Here is a 17480-nt window from a genome sequence, read left to right on the forward strand (position 1 = left end):
TATTTTCGTGTTAAAAACCGATTCTAATCCAGGGAAAAGGCAGAGGAACAATCCTTATATCATATCGAAGCTTATACAATGGTGCATTGTCGTATTATTACATGTTAAAGCGATAGCAAGAAGAAAATTTCCGGCGTGTGTTTTCACGCGTAAGTACGACGGTTTTGTCCTTAAATATAGTTTCTCAGTGAAGTTTCTTTATGCCATAGCATGACGGAACATTATATTGCATTAAAATCCTACCTATAATTATTTGTGATGTAAGTGCTGCCAGCGTCAGCTAAAAAAATATTCCGTTTTTCAATAAAAAATATCGACTCGTCGACAATGTAAGCAAATAAATACAGAGTCCAATAGTAGCCTAAAGTGTTTCATTATATATGAATATGTTATTTTAATTTATTTTTTCCACTTATAATGACAACATTATTTAACATTCTTCATGAATTTATAATAGGTATTATTAGATTTCGAGTCACGAGGTTAATATAGAAGTAATTGTTGTAACCATTCTTTATTAATAACTTAATTTAATTTTAGATTTCCACATCTGAGGAGAATGCTAATCCAGTACCATAATATAGAGATCCTGAAGTACTATTGTTAACGGAAACAAAAACAAACAATGCAACGGTTTTTGGGTGCAGTTGGAAAACAAAAAAGTATGTTAATTAAAGAAATGTTTGTAAAAAGTTTTATTTTAATTAAAACCTGAAAAATTTTTTTTTTCCCAAAACAGGGAATGCAGTTACTATGGCAGCACTTTACGCAACATTGACAAACTATCCCTCATATCCCTGTCTCAATCGCGGTTTCACGACCCTTTGGTTTATTAGTTTATGTGTCTACGGTGTTTGTGTATTATGTTACAGAGTATATATAAATTACAGAGACTGTAAATTATTTGACATTTAACAACTCATATTGTGAGCTTGTATTTTGTTAATAATCGTTTACAAAATATGAAACATCAATATTTTCAACTTAATTTTTTACTTAAATTGGTTTAGCCGTAGAATAATAGCTTGGATATAAAAATGGGAATTCTCAACGATATATACTAAAAATTTGGTTATTTTAAATAATACTTTAAGAGGTTATTACAGGAATACTTGTACGCAAGTGTGAAAATAGTACAAATGGATTCCGACAAAAGCAAAAACAATGTTCCTCAAAATAACGAGGAACCAGCACCTCCAGGAACTGAAATACCGCTGGTATTGTATCATGTTTGTCTTTTATAATTCGTTGATGATTTAATAGGATACCATTTGTATATTACACCGTTACGTATAATAATTTTTGATCGTTCTCATTGTATATCATATATTATTTTCCAGCCGTTAGAGCAAGAACCACAAACGCCGATTTCTACTTCAAAAACACCAATGATTTTACCTTCAGTTAAAGGAGTCGAAAATGCAAAAAAAAGACTTAGGGCATTTTCAATTCAGAAGAAAACACCTATCACTCCTATATTATTACCAAAATCGACAGGAAGTGGAAGTAAGTGAAATTTTTGTAGTTGTATATTATTATTGTAATGCAGGCACATGTTAAATGTCATAAAAATGGTGATGAAAAATACACTACACTAAAATGTTAGTGTTACACACCTTTGTACCTATTAATTAAGTCATTATAGTCTAGTGATTACATTATATGGCTTTTTTTACCCATCCAAATATGTGTGCAGCTTGTGTTAGGAGTGGGAACGACAATAGCATGAGGTCACGATCCAACCTGCGACGTTTGGCCTATGAACCATTAAAATATTGACACTTTTATGTTTAAGGAAATATTAGCAGTATCACATATGCCTCATTTAACTCTATCCAATTCTTTATTTGTCTCCACTGACACATCTTCAGATTAAATTTGTCTGTTTCACATTACATCTATCTTTTACAGTCTTGTATATTTATTTTCGTGACATTTTTATACAAAACAAAATATATATAAATATAACAATCTCTTATAATATGTATGTAAAATGAATATATATATTTTTTTAATTTAATTATTAATTGTGATATTTGCAATATTTATCAGAAACGTCTGACTATTAATAGAAATTTAGTTAACTTATAGGAACATTAATATATATGGGTTTTATTTAAAATTTGTTTTTTAGTAATAAATTAATGACATATATTTATTTTTATTAATAGATACAACAGTATTGATTGGTAAATTGAGCAGTGTCAAATTAACACCAAAAGTGGAAGACCCAGAGCATAAGAAACTACCAAAACCTCCGAAACCAGGCACTTCCAGAAAATCTTTTCAAGGTATGTGATTGTGTGAACTGTTTCTTTATGAGGTATGTCTGGAATTTGTTTTTAAATCAATCACCAGTAAAATTTGATTGATTAGTGGCAAAAATGATTCTACCATTTTCTAGAATAATTTGGATATGTGTGAGATAACTTGGTGTCATGTGGTATCAGGTAACCAATATGCTTTTGTTGCCACTAAAATAAATGATATTTCAGATTCTTACACGGACCTTCAAAGGAGAACTCTCGCTGAAATAGAGGATATGAAACGTAAAATGGAATTAGTGGAATTAGGCATACCGCTTGGACTCATCTGTCCATCGTCCACCAGTGAGAAAGCTATGCCGACCAAGGCTATGCCACCTATCAAGTCATTCTTGGGTAAGTTTTATTTTTAATTGAATATTTACACTTGTGCTAATGTTTGCATTAATAATTTAATTATACCACACATACTACTCTAAGTTTTCATTCTAATTGTCATGTTTCAAGTGTAAAGTTCACATTAAAAAAAACTAAAGTTGACATAAAATGCTTCAAACAATCTGATATTTTATATCACATTTTTTTTTTATCTACTGGCAAAGAAATTCAAAAATACATTCCATTTGTCTTTTTCATTTGTATATTAAATATGGGTCATAGTTAAAATACACATATATTTATACACAAATTATATATTACCTATTAATTTACTGGCACACTGTGCTATGACAATGTTTTATATTTTTCTTTTTTTTTTTTTGTCCCCATTGCTAAATTTATTAAGAAATATATTAAGCTTTTATATCGTGTAATGCATGTAGACCGTCGCTTTCGAGTTTATAGCACGCAAAGATCACGTGCCTCCATACGACGTATCAAGCAAAAACGAACGTTTAGTAAGTTAAGCATGGCTCAATAATATACCAGAAATTTACTAGTAGAATTATTGTATGTAGTCAAGTCAGGGCAAGCCCTAGAGTGAAATGATTGGTTTCTAAATCAAAACACATTCAAATCACTTATATGCGCATTGGCTATCGTACCGATGTCATTTTGGAACTTTGATCCACGAAGACTGCAAGTGCAACTAAAACTGCAAATTAAAAACGTTTTTATTATCTACATCATTTAATGAATATTATACAATTTATTTTATTATATTATTTTACAATACAATTACAATTAATTTTTAAGAGGTGCCTATCCTGCACGTTGGATACAATATAGTATGCTATGGTTTTTGATTTTCCATAATTTGATTAATAATGTAAAATATCACTTTTGGTGCGTTAAAACTGCGTTTTTAAATTCAGTCAAAGATTAAGAACTATTGTCTTACCATATTGTCTTTCAAATATTTACATTACTCGGTGGTAAGGCTTAGTGTGAGCCCGTCTGGGTAGGTACCACCCACTCATCGATATTCTACCGCTAAACAGCAATACTTAGTATTGCTGCGTTCCGATTTGAAAGGTGAGTGGGTCAGTATAACTACAGGCACAAGGGAGATAACATCTCCGTTCCCAAGGTTGGTGGCGCAATGGCGATGCAAGGAATGTTCTTCTAAAAAAATACAAAAAATACTTCTTACATAGCCAATGTCTATGGGTTATGGTGGTGAATACTTAACATCAGTTGGCCCATTTCCCCGTCCGCCTACCTATGTTTTTTTTTTAATTTATTATAATGGTCCTAATGCGCTGCATTAGTTTGCCTTTATCTTACGTACTGTGCTTTATCCTACCTACTGTAGTACAATAGGGATATTTGTGATGTATTGAAAATAGCCAATGTATAATTTGTATAAAGTTTTGTGACCATTTATAGATGTCAAATTTTTTGTATTGGATATTGGATTATCTAGACATTTTGGAGTCAAATTTAATCGAGTATTTGATAAATTTTCAATGTGAAATCACTTTTTTAATACCATTGCTATTATTGTATTATTATTATATAATACCTCTCTATTTGAATAAAAGTCTAGGGCTGGCGCTGATTGAATTTTAGCTAAATATATTGCAATAGTTCAAAGTAGCTCAGAGTAATTTATACGAATAATATTTAGAGTAATTAGTTTATTGTAATCGTATAAATAATTCAGATTTTTGATGTAAGTTTTTTTAAATTTAATTTACTGTAAATTGGTGGGGTTTGTGATTCCACATATTGTGTGTGTATATGCTAATTGCGATTGTGTTGAAGCGTAATCACATTACTGATGCAAAAATGATTCACTTCTGTCACGTGTACTTAGTGGCTTAAGCTTTAGATTAGAGTATTTCATTTAGAATAGAACAAGATTATATAGAAATGTAATTAGCAATATGTATATGTTTTAACTATTCTAGTTTCGTCTATTTTAATTATCGAGAAATACAGAGAAGACATTTCTCGATAAATATCGTAAGAAACACCGGAATGAGTAATAATTATGTACTTATTTTGTATAAAAATATATTGTTGATGGTGTTTGTTTAATTTTAATTTTGAGAGACTGTCTCGTTGGTATAGTTGCTACATATAAGATCACAGATCCCGAGGTTCAAATCCTAGGTCGGGCCGCTAAAAAGTTACTAGATTTTTCTAACGAAAAGTTCTCAGTAGTCCCGGAGTTCGGAAGTTGGAAGTGTGTACACTTCCGTGCCTCGAAAAGCACGTGAAGCCGTTGATCCTGCGCCTGAACTGTGTCAGATTTGCCGTCCCATCGATTATGAGAGTAAGGGAATATTGAGTGCACCTTTGCGCATACGCAGTTGGCTGGTCTACCTTGAAATGCCGCCGTGGCCAAAATCGGTCAACCGCTCAGAGGATATCATCATCATCAATTTTATTTAATATTATATTTACTTTTATTAGATATATTTATTTGTTTTCTTTCAAAGTATCTGATAATATTTATAATACTCAAATTTTATTATCTACAGACCCAGCAAAAGTTGACGATCTCATTCGTGAAGCAAAAAAGGCAAAACTTGAAGGTAAAGAGTTTAAATTTGACTATCATAAGCTCTTGCCTGATTATGACAATCCCTTTCAAAGGAAAAGGGACGAAGCGGCATCTCATGAAAAGGACCGTAAATCTGACCGCCGTAAAGGTGAAACGGATAAAGATAGGAGGAAAAGTGACAAATATGATTCAAGAAGACATGACTATAAGAAAGATGAGTTGAAATACAAGGAAAGAGATAGAGATAAATTTAAAGATAAGGGTAAAGGTAAAGAAGAAAAGACCGAGGAATCAAGGAAAATAGATAAAACGACAGATAAAGAAACTGAAATGAATCTCAATGATTATTTAGTTTGTGACAGTTGGTCTTTAGATAATGACGATAAACACAGTAACTCAAGTCCTAAAGCTCAAGAAAAACCATCGAACTTTGTTGCATCGTTCACTCCTTCGACGGATATAATGGTCACGGAACCGTCTGAACAATTAAAATTAAGTATTTCCAAGAACAAAGAAATATTAAGGAGCATAACATTAGATAAACCATTGAAAGCGCCTGTTAAGATGGAAAAATTGCAACCAGTAATAGATTCATTCAAATTCGAGATCGATCCAAACGATGATGAAATTCTAGATATATTCGATGAAGATTCTGGCTTAGAGAAATATGCTCAAACTAAGTCTAAGAAGCAATCACTATTATATGATCCGTCTGATAAAAATGTAGATTACGGTGCTGATGTATCGAAGGAAACGTCCTTGGACGGTATAAACGATGACACGTTTTTGGAATCAGTTATAAATGAAATAAAACAAGAAGATATGAGCGACGATGGTAGCCAAGATAAGGGTCTCGTTGAATACGAAATGTCTCCGAATAGAGAGGAGGAAAGTCCGAGAAAAACAAAAGCCGGCTCTGTCACACCTGAAATTATCGATAAATCTCGTGCTCAAAGTCAAAGAAGTGACTTCTCTGAAGGTTACAGATCGTCGGATAGTTTTAAGACTACCGATACAAACGAAAGCGGATATAAATCTTTAGACCGTTATAGAATATCGATAGAGAAGGAGTTAGATGATGCATTGGAATCGAAGATGTCTAAATCAACGGTCGATTCCCTCGAAACATGGAATTTTGTGCTCAAAATCTGCCAGCCGCTTTTATTTAGACACGATAAGAAAAAATGTTACAAGTAAGCGTCTTGTCTTTGTTTTTTTTAGCTATTTAAAAGTATATAGTGTATATAGTGGATAGAGTCGAGATGGCCCAGTGGTAAGAACGCGTGAATCTTAACCGATGAACGTGGGTTCAACCCCGGGCAAGCACCTCTGAATTTTCATGTGCTTAATTTCTGTTATAATTCATCTCGTGCTTTTCGGTGAAGGAAAACATCGTGAGGAAACCTGCATGTGTCTAATTTCATCGAAATTTTGCCACATGTGTATTCCACCAACCCGCATTGGAGCAGCGTGGTGGAATAAGCTCCAAAACCTTCTCCTCAAAAAGGGAGAGGAGGCCTTAGCCCAGCAGTGGGACATTTACAGGCTGTTACTGTAAGTGGATAGAGCATGTTGATTATAATGAGGATTAAAATCTGTGCAAGTACCATTTAGCTTTCAAATGTACGTGCAAGGCGGTTAATGAAAACATTGTGAGATTGTTGTTTCATACATAACAACCCATAGTTGAGCAGTGAGTAGATCCCAAAGCTAATTAAAGAATAGCTTTTGCAAATATTTACAGGCTATTCCTTATTCACTCATCAATTATTCTACCGTCTAACGTCAGTGTATTGCTTATTTGGTTAGTGAGCCAGTGTAATTACAGGCAAAAATAATTTAAAGTTTTTGACGTTTATACTTGCATTGTCGTTTTATGGGAGGTGATGACCACGCTTTACTAAATGGGCAAACTCTTGCATTTGTCTCTCTAAATAAATATATTTTATATGATCTGTTTTATGTTCATGAATGTTTGATCTTATGTCATCTTTTTCTTATTTCTCTGTAATTTTTGATTATTTGGTAACATTTAACAAATAAATTTGTTTCATTTATTTCCTTTCCTATGTAGAGAAACTCGGACAACTCCCAAGATATGGTACACAGAGAGTCCAAAAGGATGTTCATGTGTGAAAGACCGTAGCGTCGTTTATGAAGAACTGGAAATGTCCAAAATGAATCTAGTGGATCGAGTGTATGGATGTGATCAGTAAGTATGGATAGCATAATAAATCCTCTATTAAATATTATGTTGTAATATTTATTCAATTCGTGCAATGTATATTTTATTTATAATCTGTGCCGCTCATATATCAGTTGTTCTGGCGCCAAACACATGGTTGGCGGCATATGTCAATGTAAAGAATTTCGTGTTAGAGTGGAGACCGCGCTTAGGCAAACGTACTGTACGTCGCCCTGCGGCAAGGACCGACGACTTTAAAAAGATGGCATGCTTGCTGCATGCTGCATGCGCGCTACCCAAGATCGGGTTGGTTGGCGTTCTATGGGGCTGTCATCCAGCAGTGGACGGCGATGAGCTGGAAAGAAACGAATGGAATCAGGAAAAAATTTATAAATGGTGGCAGATCTCTTGCTAATTTAATCGCATTGTTCGATTCTCGTTACGGTCAGAAAAAAAGTTGAAAACATAAATTTTAATTTATATATATTATTCGAAAAAAAATTTTATTATAATATAAACGATTTATGTGGGTCACGTAGTATGTGATGGTATAATATATATTTATAATAGACTGGTATTTATTTTTTAGGATATATTAAAGTTTTGTTACTTATTTAATCTAATTTATTATTTTATGTTAATGTTTAAAGAGATATTTTGAATTCCCTTTTATGTTTTCGGTATCAGTGGAAACTTAATCGCCTCTGAGCAAAGACATAAAGACTTTATATAACGTAAATTAAATATTTTTCTTTATTTATTTTCTTTTTTTAAATAAAAAGAACATATATATTTGGTTGTATATATTTAATACATTTTTTAGGATTGCTGATTCTCTATATTCATCAGCACGCGGTTGGTATCCACGTCACAGCTTATGTCCCACTGAGAGCAACGTGGTCCCACTCGCCAATGAGTGGGAGGCTGAGGATAGCTTACAGGCGCACAGAAATGAGGAGAGAATGCCGGCAACTCCTCAAAGAAGCGACGAGCTATCACTGGATAGGGAGTATCAGAGGTATTTATAAAAAATGGGTTTAGGGATCCACGATAAAGATAAGACAAATTCCTTTTATTAGTTTATATGAATACTTTATGTTAAATGAAGGGAAAAAAACTTATATAATTCAAAACTCTCCGTTCGTGTCGGTTTTGCTGTCCACCTATAATATGTTTTGCGCACTTGACTCGTTTATCTTGAAAATGGCGACCGTGGCCGAACGGTTATGAAAATATTATAACTATATTAATCGTACAAAGTATTATTGGAAGGTTTATGGAAGCGGTGTGGCCAGACGTCGTCGATTCCAAAATAGAGACATCAAGAAGCACCACACCGGTGAGACAGGATTCCAGAAAGAAGAAAAAAGAGGATTTAGAAAAGGAAATCGAGGATAAAAAGACAAAGAAGATTAAGTTAAGCAGCGAATGCTGGAGTCAAGAGTCTGATTTAGACGAGGAAGAAAAAAGGTACCTACCACACTTACCCTATTACCTATCAATATTCTTACCGATGAGTTGTTTTTACTTGTAATATATTAAAAAAATATTTCCTTCCCCTTTTTTCATTTATTTTGGGTCAATGCATTATGTAAGCTGTATAGAAAGGGACATGGTACTTCCACGGAAGGCCGCTGCCGGCAAACCTTGGTCATGATTCTGTCACCATAAACTCCTATGTTGACGCTTATTACGGATGGAATTGTTTAATAAAATAATTCTTAGTCGGTTGGTAGCATAATTTCATCTGACATATGAAGGTTTGACGGTCTTTGTCCATGTTGCTTTCTTCATCGCCGAAAGCGAGATGACTCTGCATGCTGCATGATGAATGCAAGAAAACGGAGTTTGTGTCTGCAAACATTGTTATGTTCAACGTGATCTATCTACACGGAGGTATCACAGGTAATAATTTTTTTTTATTCTTAATTTTCAGTAATAAAGCTAAAGTAGAAAAGGAAAAATCCAGATCTCGTAAACGAAAACATTCAACATCGTCAATGTCCTCGTCGCTATCAGACAGCGACGAAAACTCCACAAAGAAAAGGAAATTGCTTAAGAAAAAGGTAACTGCTGCTCAAGTATAATGATTATATTGATATATCTAGTATATCAACAACATTGCTTCAATTTTAAGTTTAATTTACACTAAGTAAAGATTTTTAGGCCTTTGGTAATTAATTTTGGACATTATTGTACAAATTTCAGGCGATAAAGAAAACGAAATCGAAGTCGGCCAAGCGTCGTCGCATCGGACGCAAAATACTAAAAAAATTGAAAGAAAAACAGAGTAAGCGGAAAAAAAACAAGTCGTCTGAAGATGACGATTCAGGTAAGCTATCTGAAATTGTATGACAATCTATCATTTTAACTGAGGATAGCTGAGTACGGGCGTATTTTACGATCGTTATTAATTATTTTAGATAAGAAAAAAGATAAGAAAATAAAGAAGAAGAAGCAAGCAAAGCTAAAGAAGAAGGCTCAAAAGAAAAGGAAGGTTGTTCAAACGAGTTCTTCCAGTTCGTCTTCAAGTAGCGATAGCAGCAGCGAATCAGATTCTGCGAGTGACAGGAGATCGAAGAAGGCTAAAAAACGGAACCAGGAGAGGAGGAAGAAAATCAAAAAGCAAAGAAAACAATCTTCTTCAGATTCAACGCAAAGCGAAGACTTATTTGATGTGAACATCCTTAATAATATTAAAACCGAACGCTTAACAGACGACGAGAAAGGTAAAAAATTAATGGAGTTCTCACCTCGGCGACAGAAACCGAGAGAGATTATTAACGTTAAAGAACTGCAAAATGATTTTGTAGAGAACATACATATTAAAAAGGAAGTAGAGGAAGATCTATGTAAAGAAGTACGTAAAGTAGATACGAATAAAATACAAAGTGACGTCTTCGATATTGGTAGCTTGGAACCGATTACGGAAATAAGTGCTATCGAAGAGATAGAACTGCCTGAGGTGAGGGTTTTTTAATAATACTCTATCTATCTCTATTATATAAAAATAAATAAGATGGATCTATCCGTGATTTCAAAATAGCAATTATTTATTATAGCTATTTGCCAGTTGCAAAAATAAAAACTGCCATTATTTTTATTTTTGTCCGTTCTCTCTGTTTAATCTAGACGGTTAAAAATTACAAATTTAGATAATTGGATTTTTTATATTTCATCAAAATCGGGTGTCTATCTGAAGTTAGAAAACTTATATATATATGATACACAAGATTGAGAACTAAACTGCAATATATCAAATTCACATAATTATTGTTACATAATACAATTTTGGGTATAGATGGATATTCATCAACTTGTTATCTAATCTAACCAGGCACTTATAATTTAATATATTTTTCTGAAAAGACGTCTAGTTATTTGTAATTTACAAACATTTACAAATTTTATATATTGTCATTGTCTATATGACTAATAAAAATAGTTTAGTAGACAGTAGGCTTTTACAAGCAATTAAAAATGTAATAGTTTTGATAATGTTTTGTTTTATAAACGATAATATATTCGGAGTTTTTAATATCAATTCTTTGATTGTTTCAATTGTAATTTATAGTTACTAAATATATGATCATATAATGTACAGGACCCACCGATTGAAAACACACTCGTCCAGCCCCTCGCTCCTCCCACCGTGGGCCAACACGGTGGGAGGGCGGAGGCTCCCGCGCCGGACGAGTCCAACATGTCTCAATGTTCATCCCAAGAATCAGTGTGCAGTGTGAAGGTAACCTATTGTTTCTAGTTTTTAGTAGAGTAAAAGAACATATATTTTTTTAAATAATTAGATCAACGCAAAATTATAAATAGCTTAATAAAACGCTAATTTTTACGTTTATAATTCTTCTTTTGCTCAATTTTATTCTATTAATAAATATTATAATTAAAATAAAGCAAATGAAGTGTTATGTGTTAATAGTTATAGGGTAAATGTTATAAGATATATTATTTTAAAATTAGCATTTACATAATTTTACAAGGCGATTTACAAAGTAAAAGATAGGCAGGCCCCTTGCGCTTAGTAATGTCATTGCCTCAATTAGATCCAGCGGGCTAGAAACTATAATGTTATAATGTTTAATTGTTATTATTAGATTTCTAAATACCATTACACTTGAAGATTTATTGTGACCAAAATAATGCAAATACTTTTTATTGTACACCAATGAAAGTAAACATCACTAAGATAAGAGTTTTATTATATCATTTATATGTATTTGTAATATATCACTCCTTTAAAATATCATACAATTGTTTTTTTTTTTTGTAAACAGGATGTACCGTCGTACGAGAAAGACGAAAGCCATCTCCGACCGTCATCTCAAAACTCCAACTACAGTTTCAACGATGTGATTAGCGCGAGCCAAAATGTGCTCTATCAGAAGGGAATAGAGACGGTCGCCGAGTGCGAGGACAAGTACACGGAGAGCTACGAGACCGCTAATTACGAGATGTACGAGCAACTTGCGATGGCCTACCAGAGCGACGTGGCGAGTCAGGTCAGTTGACGTTTGTTATTAACTATATACAGATGTTATAAATATATATAGATATTCTACCGCAAAACAGCTGTACTTGGTATTGTCGCGTACCGGTTTGAAATATGAGTGAGCCAGTGTAATAACATAACATCTCAGTTCCGAAGGTTGGTGGCGCTTCGGCAATGTAAGCGATGGTTAACATTGCCTATGTCTACGGGCGGCGGGGACCACTCACTCGCCACCATATTCTTTAAAAATAAAAGCAACAAAGAGATGCTACGTATAAGAGCTTAACAATTGACCGTGTCGTCGTCCGCAGCGGGCGTGTCCGGGCGCGGAGGCCCCGGGCGGCGAGCGGCGCATCGAGACGGTGGTGCGCGCGCGCTGCGGGGAGATCAAGTGCGACTGGCGGGCCGGCCGCGCGCCCGCGCCGCCGCCCGCGCCGCGGCCCTCGCGCTGGGGTGGGCGCTCGCCGGCTGCGTTTCCGTTTCATTCGGTGCTCGATTTCAATGTAAACGCGTTCGTGTTTGCAGGCCTGAAGCCGGGGGAAGTGAACATCGTGCTGACGGGCGAGGGGACTCACTTTTCGGTGGAGGACGCTCAGCCCATTTATCAGATTCAGAGCATTGCTAATCGCACAGACTCTACCGCCAACACAGGGTATTGTATTATTTTTGAATATAAACATTACACTAAAATTTGGTTTGTTCGATTCTCAGCGATAACCTCTTAAAATATTTAGTATGCCCTCTTATGCCCACCTTGACAATAAGACCTTTGAAGATCACGAATATACATAGGCAGCCTGTGATAAATTATTCCAATGCCAATCATGATATAACGACGTTGTATATTGTTTCGATTTGAGATATTAGTAAGCCAGTGTACAGTACGGATGAGTTCAGTTTCAATGAGTGCATTACAATTTATGATGTTTTTTTTTTCAGCTACGATGAAGCGTACATGGATATGTACGGTGCCTCCGATCGCTTGCAATATGGCGACTGTTTCGGGCCCGACTTCGATACAAACACAGTTTCCGCGAACATCTCAGTTACTGCCATTGATGATATCTCTCTGGACACGAATGTCTCAGTCAAAGCGAATGTTGAAACTAGGACCAGTTCACTCGACGATAGGATTAACAAAGCTTTAAGAGAAACGGGTATGCTAAATATTTAATTTTTAACCTTTTTCAAATAATTTTTGGTCCTTCGAGCCGGTATATAAATCATATTTATTAAAACGCTTTATTTAATTGTTTCAGTACTCGGAGAAGTGGCTAAAGAGGTAGAAAGTGTTGATGCAGAAACTTACCAGAAGGACGTACCAGAAAAAGGCATTTTGATCACGTAAGTTAAACAAACATGCAAATGTTTGTCTTTAAAAATTTTTTTTTAGTCTATCAACTTCATATCAGAGCTTAGAATTTATCAGCAAATTTGTGGAAGTTAGTTGTGATTACTAATATCTTAATTCGGTAAACAATGGGTTTTTTTATTATGTTTATTTTAATAGCAATTTAACGACGGAGCCCCGCAGCTTTAAGCGAGTGAGTTTCGCGGACGGGTACAAGCCGGGGCAGGACTCCGACGTGGAGGAACCTCCTGTGAAGAAGGTAAGAGAAACACTCCATTTGCTCATTTAAATGAATTGATTTATTCAAATGAAAACTTTACATAAAACATGTGCGTTTTAAGCGCGACACGTTTGTTTCATCGATTCATACACATTTATGAATATTAATATTGATTATTTGTGTGTTAACACCGAGGGTCCGGATTGGTTGGGGTTGAATATTGTAAGGTTGCAGCTCCTATTTTAAAAAATAACGGCCTTTCCTCTATTCGTTGTGGTGATTAAATAAACAATGCTGTCTTTTTCTCTCGAATGTCAAATCAATAATGACAGCTGTGAAGCGACGTCTATAAGGCCGCTAGTTTTCACAAATCGTTAGCGGGTGTGTGGGGCCAATGTGTCGATCATTCGGGAGCAATGGTATTCCGGCGTCCCCCAGCGCAAGAAGGCCCGGCGCTACGGCTGCGCGTGGCCGTGCTCCGCCGCGCACGCCGACCACGTGCCGCTGTGGGACGCGCTGCCGCCGCCGCCGCCGCCGCCCGGCTCGCCGCCGCCGCCCCCGCGCGCCGCGCCCCCCGCGCACCTGCTGCGCGCCGCGCGCCGCCGCGCCCCGCACCCCGCGCTGCCCGCGCTGGCCGCCGGCAAGTTCGGTGAGCGACGGATCGTATATAGCTTATTAAACTTTTTTGCCATCATTCGTTGCTTTTATAGAGTATTTCTACAATCTTCGCTTATTTTAAGTCCTCGAAACTTGAGAGTGAAACCATGTAGTTATTATACTTATAGCTTCAATGACTTCTACATTGTATCAGTATTGTTGCTAATATTATAATATTCCTAAATATGATGTTTTTTTCGTTTTACATCTTTATTATTATTGGTACGATGTATACCCAAATTAAGATATTAAATTCTTTGTTAGTTATAAATATGAATGAGTTTGTTAATTTACAGATCCATCGATTCCTTTGCCGGGTTTCATGCCTCCGGAGCCGCCGCCCGGCCTCATTAGCTTGCAGTAGATTAAACATTTGATTATTATTAATTTTACTTTTAGTATTTAAGATATTGTAAATAAACTTATGCTGACAAATTATTATTATTTTTTATTTTGGGGTACAGAAAATATCCTTATATATATATATACGTGCTTGCATCCGGGTGAATCATCGGGGGGAATCTAATCTAATCTAATAAAATATATAAAAATTGATATTCGAGATTAGTAAACTTTGACATATTTTGTCTGATTACTATGAAAGTTTACGTATTATTTCTTTGAGTATGTTTTTTTCTTTTTAAACTATCCGCTTTGTTGTAACTCGCCACTAGATGGCGCTTTAGTACTCAATTTTTATACAGATCGCCATGACAATAAATGGCACGGCAACTGTCAATTTTTATAAAATTTTTATATATTGCATAACGGGTTTTATCACTAAGTAGTTTTTTTTTCTGAAATAATGCAGATGTATTTTTTTACTTTGTAAAAACCTCAACGTAAAAGAAGATATCTGCCTGATATCCGTTTATTCGTTGTAATCAAAATAGTGCTCATTCTAATTAAAATATTTAATAAATTAAGGTTACAACCTCCAGCACTATTTTTTAAGGACATTTAAAGAAATCTAAGCGACATAAAAACAGTATTTAACGCTACTGTGTTTGATATTTTTGTAAAAATCATGGTAGTTACCTTGATAGAAACTAATATTTTAAGGATACATAAATGTAGTGCTATAAACAATATAATTTTAACAAAAAGCGACATAAAAACAGTATTTTAACATTTTTAGACTAAAATTTTGTAGATGTCTTCATTTACTTTGCATATAACATTTCACATAGCTTCATCTACGTCTCTCAGTTAAACTCATTTAATTTCCTAAATCACACAAATATTTTGTTTTTATTATAACGCATGTGCAATAATACTGTTTTATTTATTATTTATTCATAATAATTATATTTTTTTTATGGACAAAAAATCAAAACAATTTTTAAGTAAATTATACTTTAGATTAACTTTTTTTTTTAACTAATATATAATAAAAATAAAGTATAATGCTAACATACAGATAAAAAAATGAATATCACTGTTTCTTATAAGTATAATCAGCCTTGGAATTTACAGAATATCAGGCTAATTTTATCACTCAGTTAAGTGTGTTATTGGTAATGAGCTGTGCCCGCCCGTGTATGGCTTAAAAAAGTCACTAAAAGCGGACTTATAGTATTTAAGTACCAACAACATTTTTAGTTTAGCTTAGTTTCATTTTCGTGGGATTAGTATTTATTGGTTTTCGCCGCCTCCAGATCTAGATATGGCACCATACAATTGGCAACGAGGAAAACAGAATTCCCTTAAATCTATTCAGACATATTTTAATGTATGTCTCTGTGCTTTATTTATGATGACTGCAAACGATACCTTCATAAGAAATTGTTTCCTTTTAAAATTGAAACGTAAATCTGTATTTAAAAAATAAGTACTTATGATTACTTTAAAAAAATGAGTAATTATAAACTTAACAAAACAATGAGAAGAAAATCTACGCTAATAATGGATTATTTTAAGTCATCCTTAAATGATACATATGTTAGCTTGATAAAATAATCGTACTGTAATTTCAAATAACTATTGAGCATTTTGTAAAGAATAGCCGTGCCCATTAAAATAAGTCTGCATTATGAAAAGAATTTAATAAGTTATAATTTATATTATTGTCATATTTACTACAAAACGTGATTTTTGCTTGTTTATTTTTTATATTGTATATTTAAATATTTCGTACTTTTATTATTTAGTAGCTCTATTTCGACTACCGGTTCCGAAAAATATTATATTATGATTAGTCAGTTGAGTACTAGCAAGAAGCTCGCATTGTTTGGTTTTTTTAAAAAAGAGGAACGGTAATTTTTGAGTTGTAAAACAAATTGTATTACCACTGTGGATAACATTGAGTTATATTAAAATAATAAAATTGTTAAGACGGAGAAGAATGTTTGAATTTTAATACCTTCGAAATTAAGAAAGTTTACAATTCAGAAGTGGGATTACATCGGGGTATACTGGTGAGATTCTATTACTCTGGTGTGATCATACGCCTGCATCAAGGTATGTAACCATTAAATTTAATTATTTATCTATTAAAAGTACAAACTTTTAGTTAGTTATTTTTGTTCAAAACAATGGTATATAAAAAAATTTTTTTTTTTGGTTTACTCTATGATGAAGTGAGATTATTGATAATAGTAATTGATGAATTTGAATACTTCTTGTAAGGTATATCATAATTAGACTACTTTAACTGTGTAATTCTAAATAAACAGTATCTTCTTGTTATAATCATTTAACTGGTAACGAAATTAATTTGTCTATAATAGTATATGTTAGAAGAATACTAGAATTTATGATTGTTTTACAAACAAATATAAAATAATACAGTTTGCTCTGTCAATAAAAATTATAATTAATAAAATACTAAATTATAATTAAAATATGCATATATGACGAAATTGAAAACTTAACTATGCGATTTTGCAAAGTTATCAATTTATGTACTTTACTCAGTTGTCACTAAAAATTGTGTTTCGTACAATTAACTTAATTTTACAAAATAGATACTTGTTGTTATAATTATTTCAGAATCAGTGGGTGCAGTACAATCGAGTGAAAATGCCTCGTGGTCGGTCCAATAGTAGACGGAGGTCAAATGGGAGGCATCACAGCATTGTGCTGGGAGGTATTGCGAAACACAGCCGATCCCGGACGCGTGCTCGAGGCTCGAGGCAACGTCATCGTTCACCAGCAGAGCTCCACGCTGATCGTCGTGAGATCGAGCGTCGCAGATCAAGAAGATCACCTCCAAGGGAGCCCCAGGCAAGAAGTCGAAGCAGGTCAGTTGTAAAATCTCCACTACAGCGTACACCACCCTTGGACACGCAGTTACGTGGACCGATAGATAAACTAATAGATCATCGTAGAGGCAGTAGGCTTCGAG

General features: G+C 34.2%; 1 protein-coding gene across 1 annotated transcript; it reads left to right on the forward strand.

The window, feature by feature from the left end:
• Positions 1-823: 823 nt before the first annotated feature.
• Positions 824-14572, forward strand: LOC126777828 (WD repeat-containing protein 87-like). The gene is made up of 20 exons (XM_050501015.1): positions 824-1217; positions 1341-1506; positions 2172-2291; positions 2496-2660; positions 5192-6407; positions 7289-7426; positions 8223-8417; positions 8672-8869; positions 9336-9465; positions 9608-9731; positions 9823-10364; positions 11004-11144; positions 11692-11916; positions 12218-12359; positions 12432-12558; positions 12846-13063; positions 13166-13250; positions 13417-13516; positions 13916-14126; positions 14431-14572. Exons 1-20 carry the CDS (start codon positions 1140-1142, stop codon positions 14496-14498), a joined length of 4389 nt encoding a protein of 1462 aa, XP_050356972.1. The 5' UTR covers positions 824-1139; the 3' UTR covers positions 14499-14572.
• Positions 14573-17480: the final 2908 nt, after the last annotated feature.

Source organism: Nymphalis io, chromosome 24, assembly GCF_905147045.1.
Source record: "Nymphalis io chromosome 24, ilAglIoxx1.1, whole genome shotgun sequence".
In the NCBI taxonomy this organism is placed as follows: domain Eukaryota; kingdom Metazoa; phylum Arthropoda; class Insecta; order Lepidoptera; family Nymphalidae; genus Nymphalis; species Nymphalis io.